Raw genomic sequence first — 14,585 nt, forward strand, 5'->3', positions numbered from 1 at the left:
ACCAATGGGAGCTTGATTTCTGGTCCTGGCTCTTGTCATCATAGCTTTTCTAAGACAATACTGCAGTATTGAAATTTTCAGTATAAGTGGCAGATTCAAAATGCAAAAGCAGAAATTTCAAATGACAAAATAAAGTTAGACTATTTGTAAAAAATGTAATACTCTCCATCATATAAAACACATTAAGGAGAGAAAATGTTACATTACACAACTGTTTGCAGTTTAGTGTGCCTTTAATAATATTACACTCTTCAAAGGATTTTGTGACATTTATATACCACTGAATTGGAAAAAAAATAGCTATTTGTAAAAATTAGAAACAGAAAGGAATGAATAATGAGCGCAGGGTGAAACCACCAAACTCCTGAGACACCTAGGGGTCCCTATCATAGATACCGTATAAGAGGAAAAGACACAATATAATTGAACAGGAGCGCTGTAGCTAAAGGTGGGTAAAACAAATGATTATAATGTTATTGCTATTGATATACAAAACCTAATCGTGGGTTTAAACAATATAAACAGGTGATACAAAGTGGGCATAGAAAAAGACTTAGAAATCTATGTATACCATAGATATAACGTGAATACGAGGTGTAGAAATTATAAACTAATAATAATGAAAAAAACTAAGTAGTGACAATATGGTGTGTAAGTGCAAACATATAAATAATAACTGTCCAAAAGTTAAATGAATAGCAAGGCTCTGCCTAAAATTTAATCAGAACACCACAAACATACAGAAATATTAGTGCATTATATGATTAAAAACGGACATCTCCTACAGCGCTCCTGTTCAATTATATTGTGTATTTGTAAAAATTACTTTTAAGAAAGGTTAAAAAGTTGGAAGAATAACCCATATTATTTATTTCTTACAGCTGCCCTGGTTTATGGCACAAAAGTTATTCCTCAACTGCGACCTATAATACCAAAGTGCCCTTTATTGGTACCAACAGAACCATCCCCTAAAGAGGTCAAAGGTTCTGTGGAGGAAATTAAGTGCCCATTTAATGCACCCCCAACTGATTCAACCACAGAGCCTACAACTCCGCCAATTGCAAAAAAAATAGTAACTGACGGTAAGTCTTGTGGTATTTATTTATTTTGTTAAAGCAGAACAATTTTATAGTCGCTATAGGTAACTGTAATGCATTAAAAAACTGTTACCCAGATTTCAGCGTTCATGGAACAGCACTCTGAGACTGTAATACAAATGTGTAAGTATTTGTAATAAAAAGAAAAAAATACAATATCGTTTAATTATTTATTTTGTCCCCTTTTTTTGTCAGTTGACGGCGATCCTCATTTCATCATAAATGTTCAGAAAAGCCAAACTGATGTCTGCTTTAATGTGGATGCTCAGCCTGGAAATATCCTGAGTATGGTGTCTGATCCTGTATTAGGTAATTGACTAACAAACAAAAAAAGTTGCAGTTCTGCAATTAAACAGTTTGCCAATTAAAAGAGACAACAGGTTTAGGTGCATATTTATGTAAGTGCGAGCAGACATGATACAATATAGCGTATCATGTCCGCTGCACATCGATAAATGCAGACAGCGTATTTATCATTGCACCAGCAGTTCTTGTGAAATGCTGGTGCAATGCCGCCCCCTGCAGATACGCGGCCTATTGGGGTGTCAATCAACCCGATCGTATTCGATTGGGTTGATTTCTGTCCGCGGCCTCAGAGCAGGGCGAACAAGTTATGGAGCAGCGGTCTTCTGTTTCAGGTTCGCCGGAAACAAGGGTAATTCGCCCCCTTAGAGTATGAAATATGTGACAAAGAAAAAGAGGAAATAAGAGTAAAATATTAAGTGTATTTTAAATGTTCAAAAAGTTAAAGAAGATTTTAAAAATATTTACTAGTATGAGACGGATTTAAAGGGACACTGAAGCCAATTTTTTTCTTTCATGATTCAGATACAGCAGCAATCTTAAGCAACTTTCTAATTTACTCCTTTTATCAATTTTTCTTCATTCTCTTGCTATCTTTATTTAAAAAAGCAGGAATTTAAGCATAGGAGCCGGCCCATTTTTGGTTCAGTACCTGGGTAGCACTTGCTGATTGGTGGCTACATTTAGGATTTTGGATGTATATAGAGCGACAATAAGTACCAATAGGTTTCTGCTTAAGGATGTAATTTGGTTATCAACTCTTTAAAACCTGGAACATATTTGAAATGTAAAAAGTGGCAGCGCTGTGTGGGGTTCTAGAGGGCCCCCAGTAATTATTGCAGCACCCCAATCTTTCAAAGGTGCAAACAGTGTTGTATTTACTCGATTTTGAACAGAGCTCTGTCCAAGAAACTTCCAAGGAAGCACCTCTGTAACACTGACAAGAAACATAGATTTTTTTTTTAAATTAAAACAACTTACATTTAAAAAAAAAAAAAAAAAAAAGTATTACATTATAAACTATGCTTTGTTAGATGGGCCAAAGGCTTGAGAACAATACCCCTTTAACTAAAATAAAAATAAAAAAAAAATAAAGAAATATTTTAGTCAAAATTAAACTTTCATGATTCAGATAGAGATGGCAATTTTAAGCAACTTTCTAATTTACTCCTATTATCAATTTGTCTTTGTTCTCTTGGTATCTTTATTTTTAAAAGCAGGAATGTAAGTTTAGGAGCCAGACCATTTTTGGTTCAGCACCTGTGTAGCGCTTTCTGATTGGTGTCTAAATGTAGCCACCAATCAGCAAACACTACCCAGGTTCTGAATTAAAAATGGGCTGGCTCCTAAGCTTACATTCAAATAAAGATACCAAGAGAATAAAGAAGAATTGATAATAGGAGTAAATTAGAAAGTTGCTTTAAATTGCTTGCTCTATTTGAATCATGATAATTTAATGTTGACTAGACTATTCCTTTAAAGGGATATAGTGGTGTTATTTTAGGTTGCATCACTTGCAGACTACTTTTTTTTTTAATTCCTATTATGTTCTTGCTTTTTTTAATAAGGTCATACTTGTCATCTTTTTGGTAGGGAGTAGCTAAAGGATCATTGTTTATATTTAAAAATGTTTTTTTTTTTTTTATTTCGTTGAAAAAGTTTTTAAAATAAGGTTTCTTTGGACTTTGGTGCATCCTTATGGTCAGTAATGATGTTTATATTTTCTGTGCAGGTATCAATGTGAATGGACAAATTGTTAGAGCTAAAAAGGTTAAAGATGGAAAACTGAACAGCTATTTTGGAACAATTGGATTGCACTTCAAAGAGCAAAATCTGAAAATTGAGATCAGCACCCAGAAAATAACAGTAACAGACGGATCCTACAAGAGCATTTTGCCTTGGACCGAATCAGCTATTATGTTGAGAGACAGGTGTGTCATAAAGTGATAGAAACAGGTTTTGAATTTAAAAGGAGACTGACAACTCAAATTGTCCCTAATTTTGAAGCCAAAGATCTCAAGTAACCATCTTCTAACTCCAAAAGGTATCTTCAGTGTGTGTAAAAAAGAAAGAGAAAAAAATTACATAGGACTGATGCTTACAGCCTGCACCAAAATAAGGTGCCAAATCTGTTCTCTAGTTATTATGGCCAGGATAAATTATACCAAACTAGATCTGCCCCATCAAGTTCACATTTGATTCCCATCATAGATCAGATTTACTTTTTTAGTAAGATAAGGACAAACTAGACTGGTCTTGAGATTTTTATATGCTGCAAAAAATATGGTTTCCTAATTATTGTTATTTAAAGGAATAGTCTAGTCAAAATTAAACTTTCATGATTCAGGTAGAGCATGCAATTTTAAAGGGACAGTCAAGTCCAAAATAAACTTTCATGATTCATATAGAGAACGTAATTTTAAATAACTTTCCAACTTACTTTTATCACCAACTTTGCTTTGTTCTCTTGGTATTCTTAGTTGAAAGCTAAACCTAGGAGGTTTATATGCTAATTTCTTAGACTTTGAAGGCCGCCTCTAATCTGAATGAATTTTGACAGTTTTTCACCACTAGAGGGCATTAGTTCATGTGTTTCATACAGATAACATTGAGCTCATGCACATGAATTTACCATGGAGTGAGCACTGATTGGTTAAAATGCAAGTCTATCAAAAGAACTGAAATAAGGGGGCAGTCTGCAGAGGCTTAGATACAAGGTAATTACAGAGGTAAAACGTTTATTATTATAACTGTGTTGGTTATGCAAAACTGGGGAATGGGTAATAAAGGGATTATCTATCTATTAAAACAACAAAAATGCTGGCGTTGGCTGTCCCTTTAAGCAACTTTCGAATTTACTCCTATTATCCTTTTTTCTTCGTTCTCTTGTTATCTTTATTTGAAAAAGCAAGAATGTAATCATATGAGCCGGCCCATTTTTAGTTCAGCACCTGGGTGGTGCTTTCTGATTGGTGTCTAAATGTAGCCACCAATCAGCAAGCACTACTCAGGTGCTGAACCAAAAATGGGCCAACTCCTAAGCTTACATTAAAGTAAAGATACAATGAGAACAAATAAATATTGATATTAGGAGTAAATTAGAAAGTTGCTTTAAATTGCTTGCTCTATTTGAATCATGAAAGTTTAATTTTGACTAGACTATTCCTTTAAATGACTATAGTGACAAGTGACTATATAGAACCATGATATAAGAGTTTCATGATGTAAGGCTGTAGAATTGCAATGTTCTCATCAGTTATCTCTTCCCCCCCCTGTAATAATATTAAATGATATCCCTAGAAGTGTGTATATTAGGGAAGATGAAAAATATATCAAAGTATAAAACTCTCATATTTTCCACCACTTTAGCTGCTGCTGCATCCAGGGAATGGCACTTAAGAATCTGAAAACGTTTTAAACAAAGGGGTGTCCTATAGTGTTTAGAAATGTCTTCAATAAAAAGAAGTATAAAACCTAGAATATTAGTTAGCACTAAGGGCTCGGTGACCTAAAGCTCTCCATCACTAGGAAGCCTCTTGAGTACTATGAGGACTCTCAAATGATTTAAGATAGGCAAATTTTAGCTTGATACCTTTTCTATCTGGCTATGCAGGGTCTTGGATGTGAAGAAGAGATGCCTACCTTACAGTACAATTGAGAGTTTATACTTCTTTTTATTGAAGACATTTGTAAAGTGTCACACTATGGGACACCCTTTTCTTGATACTTTTTCAGACTTTTTTTTAATAGTAATAGAGTTGTTGCATGAACAAAAAAGCATTAATGAGTAAAAAATATTTAGGTGTCACAAGTTTCTTAGAATTTTTTATTTTTTTTAAATCTTTTTTAGAATTAATATATCGCTAAAGAAGGAAGGAAATGTTACAGTCACACTAGATGGGGATTTAACGTTTCTGGTTATTCTGCACCGCGTCTGGAAGAATCACCCAGTGAATGTAGACTTCCTTGGTTTTTATGTTCCTCCTACAAACAAATTCTCCTCCGCTGTTCACGGCTTAATAGGTAAACTAGACAAATATTTTCTTTTAAAGATTTTGCAAGTGCTAACTGGTTTACTTTTCAGAGTTATATGATGATTTCTGACTTTTTAAGTTTACACATTTGACTACTGTCTTCAGCCTCATTAATCTTCAACTCAGGGACTCCACGGATGTAGAAATATATCTCAGCTGGAGTGGAATAATGTAGAAAATTAAATACTGGTGCTTTTAAAGAGTGCAGAACTAGATATTTAAAGGGATGCTAAACCCATTTTTTTTTTTCTTTCATGATTCAGATAGAGCATGCAATTTTACGCAACTTTCTCATTTATTACTATTATCAATTTTTTTTTGTTCTCTTGGTATCTTTATTTTAAAAAGCAGGAATGTAAGCATAGGAGTCGGCCCATTTTAGGTTCAGCACCCTGGATAGCGCTTGTTTTTTGGTGACTACATTTAGTCACCAATAAGCAAATGTAACCCAGGTTCTGAACCAAAAATGGTCCGTCTCCTAAGCTTTTCATTCCTGCTTTTTAAATAAAGATAGCAAGAGAACGAAGAAAAATTGATAATAGGTGTAAATTAGAAAGTTGCTTAAAATTGCATGCTCTATCTGAATCATAAAATAAAAAAAAATTGGTTTTAGTGTCCCTTTAAAGGAGTAGCTTTTTATCTTATTTTTTAAAGGAGTATGAATTTAATGTATATACATTTTTTACATGACAAGTGACAAAAGTATTTAAATATATAATTATATACATTGTACAGATAACCCACATTAACAACAGTTTGTCTTACACCAATTCACAATACCAATCATTACAGTTTGTACTCAAAAGTGACATATTATGATTGTGAACAATCTTCAAACAGATAAGTTACCAGCAAACCATAATTATCTGAAACAGGGTGACTATGAAGACATTTTGGACAGTAACTGTTTCTTATCTTATATTTTTAGTCTTTCCTTTAAATATACACTACAGCTTTACTTGGTAGTCATAATAACCACTTTTTATCTTAATTTTATCTTTTATTAGTAGTCTGAGAGGGAATAGCCCACGCACTATTACACGTGAATTAGAGTGGGAAGTCACCTTCTGGTTGGCTGTACCGCCTGAAGCAACTTTGAAGGAAAAAATTTGGTGGGAGACAGGAGAGATTTCCCAGACTGATAACAAAAAGTAAAAGATTTAAGCTAGTGATTCTGACTGTGATGTAATGACATATTTTATATTTAAAGGTAACACTAGCAGTATTTGATGAGAAAATTTTTACTGTCTCTTTAACATAATTTGTTTAAATATTTTAAAGGGATATAAAAGTGCTTAAATATACTCTACTGTTTATTATTGCTCTGTTATTTGCATATGACTATGTGCTTAGCCTATGCGCAGAGATTAAACAAATAGTTAAAGTCAGCTCCAAAGGGCAGCAATGCACTATGGGAGCTAGATATCTGGTGAGTCAATGATAAGAGGCATATGTTTGTAGCTACAAATCCCCAGCTAGCTTCCAGTAGTGCATTACTGCTACCAAGCTCTCCTATGCACAGATTCAACAAAGACTTCAATAAGATTACCATAAAAGTCTCTTAAAATTCATTAATGTTAAACTTCATGTCACTACACCTTGCCTACATTAGTGATATATTCTAATAATATGCAAAGTATTTAGTCAGAATTTTCTATCACTTTAATGGTATTCTTATGATTATAACCTAAAAGTGGGGTGTAGCTATCGGTAATAGAATAACTGTGGTGGCCTCTAGCATGTAAGTCCTGAAGTCCATCAGTTCTGTAGATCACTTTAATTAAAGGTGGTTTTCAGGAAACATTACCTCGGGGGCAGTGCCTCAACCATTTATAGATCATGGTACTACCTTAGCTTATTTTACTCTGCAATCATATAGCTAATGACATAGTGCTAATAGTGTAATCTGTTGGTACTTTATAAATAAATTACAATAATGATGATGATAAGGCTTCACCGAAGAAATAATAGGTTTTGAACTAAATACATTTTCAAGGATTTCACTGTGCACAGGTCCCTAATTAACCTAGGCCCCTGCAACAGAGAACAAACTCTGACACTGTTTGCCAGACCATTATTCTTTAATATTGCTTTTAGGAAGTGTAATATATAATCCTGTGTGTTTCATTCAGGCCAGTTCATGGACCCTCCAGAGGTAAATATCCTCAATATTAGACCTGGTCCAGATCCAGAGAAGCCCATTGCTACCATGGATGTAAAAGGGAACAAACTTACTGTTACAAGGTAAGAGCATTCGTGGTCATCAATAAGGAATATTTTTATATTTTCAGTTAAAAGCAGTTTAATTTGGACACTTCATATGATAATAAGTTGAGTGGATAAAACAGAAAAAACTGCCTGGATATTCTGTAACGGCTAAACATTTTACAGACATTTTGACCATATGGTTGGTACATTTTCATGTTCATAGTCATTAACTTGATAAAACGTTTAATTACTATAATGATAAATGTGTTTTTGAACATAATGTTAAAGGGATTTTTATTGTTTAAAAAGAAAGATAATCCCTTTATTACCCATTCCCTAGTTTTGCATAACCAACACGGTTATATGAATATACTTTTTACCTCTGTGATTACTTTGTATCTAAGTCTCTGCAGACTGCCCCCTTTTTCAGTTCTTTTGACAGACTTGCATTTTAGCTAATCAGTGCTGACTCATAAATAACTCCACGGGAGTAAGTACAATGTTACATATACAGTAGATGCACTTGAACTAGCGCTATGTAGCTGTGAAAAACTGTCAAACTGCACTGAGATAAGAGGCAGCATTCAAGGGCTTAGAAGTTATTGTATGAGCCTACCTTGGTTTAGCTTTCAACAAAGAATACCAAGAGAACAAAGCAAATTTGATTATAAAAGTTAATTGGAAAATTATTTCAAATTGCATGTCCTATCTTAATCATGAAAGTTTAATTTTGACTAGACTGTCCTTTTAAAAGAAAAAAAGTCCCTTATGCTTAGTGCATAGGCAGCTGATTCACAGTGTAAAAAAAACATCCTCAACTGTGGAAGTCAGAACTGTAGCCAGGGGTAAAATTAACAAAAATCTACTGATATCTTAATTTGAGCGTTAGTTTTCTATATGTTCAATGATTTTAGTGACACGCATGCTATAAATAATGCAAAAGTCGCTGTCCTTTAAATTTTTTTCTATCATTGGATTAAATAAAACAGATCTATGATCTTCTTTGAGAAAGCTCATACAAAATTTGTCAGATAACTTTAATTCTGTATTGTAATTCTGGGATCAATGGGTATAAATTATTGGCGGGTTTTAAACTATGTAGCTTAAAATGGACGTAACCCCTGGCAGGAACTGATTTTTTTTTTAATTGAATAAATAAAAGTCTTACAAAAAAGTGAGATCCCCTGTAGCATTTTATATCTTGTTTCCTAGAAGTTCAGTAATGTTTCTACCGTTAAATCTGTAGAATGCAAAAATAATCTGACTTGCAAATTCCTCATTACAGGGGCATGCAAAAGTATTACCACTCTGATGCCAAGCAAGGAACCAACGTCCAGTGCTGGTTTGTGCACAACAGCGGGAAAGGTTTTATCGACGGACATTACAAAGACTACATTGTTCCAAAACTATTCAGTGTTTTCGAACGCCCTTGAAGAGCAGACTTTAAAATTTGTGATTTTTAAAAAATAATCTATTTTATTATATTTGTTTTTCTTTTTTGGCAAATATTTCTGTCTGTACTCCTGTTTAGAGAAATGGTTAAACCTTCAACAAGTATGGAATAACGGGTTGCATAATATAAGAACTTCCATGTTTCAAATTGAAATGGCAAAATGTTGCATTTAGTCCAGTTGTGTGAGTGGTATATATGTGTCTTACAGAAACAAGTTAACAAGATTAGTTCAGCTTTTCTTTAATATTGTACACATTGTCAAGATATCAGTTCTTTTCACTTAATAAACTATAACAAATGTAAGTTTACGTTTTTCTTTTTTATATCTATGTATGAAATGTAGGATTTACAATTGGTTTAGGTGTTTCCATTAAAACACTTTTAAATATTAAGGGCCAGATTACGAGCGGAGCACACACATTTGCGCACAAACGATATCCAGTTTTCGCGATCATTTGTGCGCAAGTTCAATTGCACTGGTATTACAAGTTGAAAGCAAATGCTTGAGCGTAATTCAAGTTAACATTTGTTGGGTTAGTGTGTCCTCAAACTGTTTCACAAAACAAAAAAGTCTAACAAAACACATAAAAAAATACATTACAAGGTATGTACATGTATAATAATACAATCTAATAAAAATTATTTATAAAAAATATTGCACAAAAGTTATAAGGGCTCAAAGATATGATCTCTCAGGTGTTAGGGAAAAAAGGCAGGCAAATTGAGATATATACCTATATATATGTATCTATATATGTCTATATATGTGTACAGATGTATTTAAGAGTGTTTATTTCTATATATGTATTTACAGACATATATATATATATATATATATATATATATATATATATATATATATATATATATATATATATATATATATATATATATATATATATATATATATATACAGGTGGCCCTCGTTTTACAACGGTTCAATTTACACCGTTTCAGAATAACAACCTTTTTTTTCCAGTCATGTGACTGCTATTGAAAAGCATTGAGAAGCAGTGCATTTATTAAAATAGCCAGTAGGTGGAGCTGTCCGCTTGTGTTGCAGCAAAGCCAAGCAAGCTGAAATTAATCAGTTTAACCCAGACCTGAGCTATCGAGCAGATTTCAAAGGAACAAGATCTTCCTGTCTCTATGCATTCCAATCTGGACTGATTTATAAAGAACGGTTTGTAGAAAAATGCAAGTGAAGTCCGTGTTGTGTGATTATTTTATTAGGTTTATAATGCTGTTTAGCAAATGTTTTTGTTCATTTAACTTAGTTTAATTATATATTCTGTGTTGTGTGATTATTTTATTAGGTTTATAATGCTGTTTAGCATTTAAAGTCTTCATTTCAAAGCTTTAAAAATAATGTATTAAGTGTTACTTATGACAATTTTGAGAAGGGTCTGGAACCTATCTCCCTCACTTCCCATTGACTTACATTATAAACTGGGTTTCAATTTACAACGGTTTCGATTTACAACCATTCCTTCTGGAACCTAACCCTGGCGTAAACTGAGGGCTACCTGTACATATAAACACATAAATACATATGTATACATATATATAACTATTTATAAGTGCATTAGAGCCAATTTCAGTAAAAGTACCATTAAACTTGACATTGCAACAAAGTATAAAATGTTTCATTATTGCAAGTGAAAAATTATTGCAATATACATTCATTATTTATTTTGCTACCTCTTGCTGTAAAATAATCTAAAATTGTGCATGTTTCACCTCTCAGGGAGATTTTGTTTAGTACTTTTAGGCAATTTATGCAAGCTTTTGTCTACTTCATCCTCACCTGATGCAGGGTGAGATTATACATTAATTACAAATAATACTTAACACGGCTAAGTCTAATCGGTAAGACTTAGAAAAAAGATTGGCCAGAAAAAAAGCAAAAAAAGGCGGGGACAGCAAAAAAGGGGGGGGGGTGGAAATATGTGAGGAGGTTGAGTGTCCCCAAAAAATGGGGGAGGCAAACTTACTGTTGATAGTGTTTTTTCAACAGCAAATTTGCCTCCCTCATTTTTGGGGGACACTCGACCTCCTCACATATTACCAACCCCCCCCCCCCCCTTTTTTGCTATCCCTCCTTTTTTTGCTTTTTTTCTTTGGCCAATTGGCCAATCTTTTTTCAAAAGCTATTTGTAATTAGTGTATAATCTCACCCTGCTTTTTATCTTGTTTTAATATATTAAACCATAGATTTTACTATATACAATAGCATATTCGATAATCTCTAGATTTAGTGGTATATTTTGTTCCTTTTTGTATACAGCTATACTGTTACTGTTCGCCAGATCCACAGCTACTATTGTTGCCATTTATCCTTACCACTGTTGCTATTTGCTACAGCTATAATACATGTATTCATTATCAGTATATATACTAGCCAATATTACTTCACTGGTTTTGTTGCTGCATACTCCAGCAGCTTTACCTAATATCGTTTTCTCCTTATTCACTACTGCTCTATTGATTGTTGCAACATTTTATCCTTCCTATTGTAACTTAAGTGCCTTTTATTCAATGTAAAATAGTCTTACTGTATCTATTTTTTCTACTTTATCATTATCAGTTGTACCCTCTCTACTTGTATCTCCATACATACATTTGTGAGATAACGTTTTTTTTTAAGTATACTTAAAGGACCAGTCAACACAGTAGATTTGCATAATCAACAAATGCAAGATAACAAGACAATGCAATAGCACTTAGTCTGAACTTCAAATGAGTAGTGGATCTTTTTTCTGACAATTTTAAAAGTTATGTCTTTTTCCACTCCCCCTGTACAATGTGACAGCCATCAGCCAATCACAAATGCATACACATACCATGTGACAGCCATCAGCCATTCACAAATGCATACACACTTATTCTTGCACATGCTCAGTAGGAGCTGGTGACTCAAAATGTTTAAATATAAAAAGACTGTGCACATTTTGTTTATGGAAGAAAATTGGAAAGTTGTTTAAAATGGCATGCTCTATCTGAATAATGAGAGTTTAATTTTGATTGAGTGTCCCTTTAAAGGACCAGTCAACACAGTAGATTTACATAATCAACAATTGCAAGATAACAAGACAATGTAATAGCACTTAGTCTGAACTTCAAATGAGTAGTAGATTTTTTTTTCTGACAATTTTAAAAGTTATGTCTTTTTCTACTCCCCCTGTACAATGTGACAGCCATCAGCCAATCACAAATGCATACACATACCATGTGACAGCCATCAGCCATTCACAAATGCATACACACTTATTCTTGCACATGCTCAGTAGGAGCTGGTGACTCAAAAAGTTTAAATATAAAAAGACTATGCACATTTTGTTAATGGAAGTAAATTGGAAAGTTGTTTAAAATGGCACGCTCTATCTGAATAATGAAAGTTTAATTTTGATTGAGTGTCCCTTTAAGCCTCATTTTGAAGCGCTCCTTCATTCCACATTTACCACCCATATCTGAACAATACGGTTAGGCTATTGTTCTTTCACGAAGTGAGCTTGTATAAATCCCCTTACTTTTTGGCGCTGTCCTCTATGCATTCGCTCTAGTCTAAAATGGTATTATATTGATAATTTCATAAGAATCTTTTAGTGTTGCAGGGCCATTTTACAGTATTGTTTTTGTACTATAAATCTTAATATATCTAATGGTTAATTACTACATTTTAGAGAGTTATATGTTATATGAATCTTGATTTAAAGATTGTAATCGAAAACGTTATCTTTGCGTTTGAACAATTCTGATGAAATTACAAAGTAATTGAGTTACAGCAAATGTTGATCACCACAACAGAAATTTAATCGATTTTGACAATTTTTATAAATTGACAACATGATTACATTGAGTAGTCTATTTTGCGCTTAATTTCAACCTTAATTATAGAGAGTTTTCAGTTGAAACTTTTATAAATGAAGCCCTATATGTTATTATGCAGGTACAATTCAACCAGAAAATAGTATATTCATTTACCTTAGGGTGCCTATGTTTAAATGGATTTACTAGAGCGAAGTTGTATTTTCCATAGAATACACATAGAACATTTTATTTCATTCTGAATTTAAAAAACAAAAATCTTTACATTATTCATTTTGTCACCTTTTGCTGTTACTGGACTCCTGCGAGAACTACAACTGTCGTTATTGAGTCGCTCATTTAAATCTGTCCCTAGCTGCCCACAAAAAAGAAGATTTAAAAAAAAATCAAAACAACATGGTGGGAACTCTGACTTTATGGAGTCTGAAACTTTATACTTATTTCTTCAATTACTTGAACAATTTATATAATTTAAAAATATAAATCTGCATATTTTTGTCAGGCTAATCTTTGATTTTAATCGTCTCAAGCATTAATTTAGTATTTTATGTTCCTTAAATGCTGTGTATGGGATAATTCATATGAGTTTAGAGCTTAAACATGATACTTCACCTGAAATAGTGTCAGATTAACTTTGGTTATTACGAAAGCGTCACCAGAAGAGATTACCAGGGCTGATTACAGGGCAGTTTCTAAAGAATCTGGCTCCTAAGGAGAAATTATAAAATGTGCCCCCCACCCCTCAAATTCTAAAATGTAACCGCTCCCCTCCTGGAACTTCCATGTCTACAAACATCCTCATGCCCACATATAGGCATCCATAATTAGACAATGTCACATGCAAGTGCACACACACACTATTCCTCCTCTGCACTACTCCATCATAACACACACAAACGATCCTCCTCTTAAAGGGACACTGTACCCAAATTTTTTCTTTTGTGATTCAGATTGAGCATGACATTTTAAGCAACTTTCTAATTTACTCCTATTATCAAATTTTCTTCATTCTCTTGGAATCTTTATTTGAAATGCACAAATGTAAGTTTAGACGCCGGCCCATTTTTGGTGAACAACCTTGGTTGTCCTTGCTGATTGGTGGATAAATTCATCCACCAATAAAAAAAGTGCTGTCCAGAGTACTGAAACCAAAAAAAGCTTAGCTGTCTTCTTTTTCAAATAAAGATAGCAAGAGAATGAAGAAAAAATGATAATAGGAGTAAATTAGAAAGTTGCTTAAAATTGCATGCTCTTTCTGAATTACAAAAGAAAAAAATTGGGTTCAGTGTCCCTTTAACTATTCGTCCTCTACACTGCTTAATCACAATACGTAAACACTATTCCCCCTCTACACTATTCCATCACAACACACAAACGATTTCTCCTCTTAAAGGGACACTGTACTCAAATTTTTTCTTTTGTAATTCAGAAAGAGCATGCAATTTTAAGCAACTTTCTAATTTACTCCTATTATCAATTTTTCTTCGTTCTCTTGCTATCATTATTTGGAAAAGAAGGCATCTAAGCTTTTTTTTTGGTTTCAGTACTCTGGACAGCACTTTTTTATTGGTGGATGGATTTATCCACCAATCAGCAAGGACAACCCAGGTTGTTCACAAAAAATGGGCCGGCATCTAAACTTACATTCTTGCATTTCAAATA

General features: G+C 33.4%; 1 protein-coding gene across 1 annotated transcript in view; it reads left to right on the forward strand.

The window, feature by feature from the left end:
- Positions 1–9,398, forward strand: part of ITIH2 (inter-alpha-trypsin inhibitor heavy chain 2) — a 66,911-nt gene extending 57,513 nt beyond the window's left edge. The window contains exons 16-21 of the mRNA XM_053716430.1: positions 882–1,082; positions 1,293–1,406; positions 3,133–3,331; positions 5,251–5,423; positions 7,567–7,678; positions 8,928–9,398. Coding sequence (XP_053572405.1) covers positions 882–1,082; positions 1,293–1,406; positions 3,133–3,331; positions 5,251–5,423; positions 7,567–7,678; positions 8,928–9,075 — 947 coding nt within the window. The 3' untranslated portion in view covers positions 9,076–9,398. The remainder of the gene's footprint in view (positions 1–881; positions 1,083–1,292; positions 1,407–3,132; positions 3,332–5,250; positions 5,424–7,566; positions 7,679–8,927) is intronic.
- Positions 9,399–14,585: the final 5,187 nt, after the last annotated feature.

Source organism: Bombina bombina, chromosome 6, assembly GCF_027579735.1.
Source record: "Bombina bombina isolate aBomBom1 chromosome 6, aBomBom1.pri, whole genome shotgun sequence".
Taxonomy (NCBI): domain Eukaryota; kingdom Metazoa; phylum Chordata; class Amphibia; order Anura; family Bombinatoridae; genus Bombina; species Bombina bombina.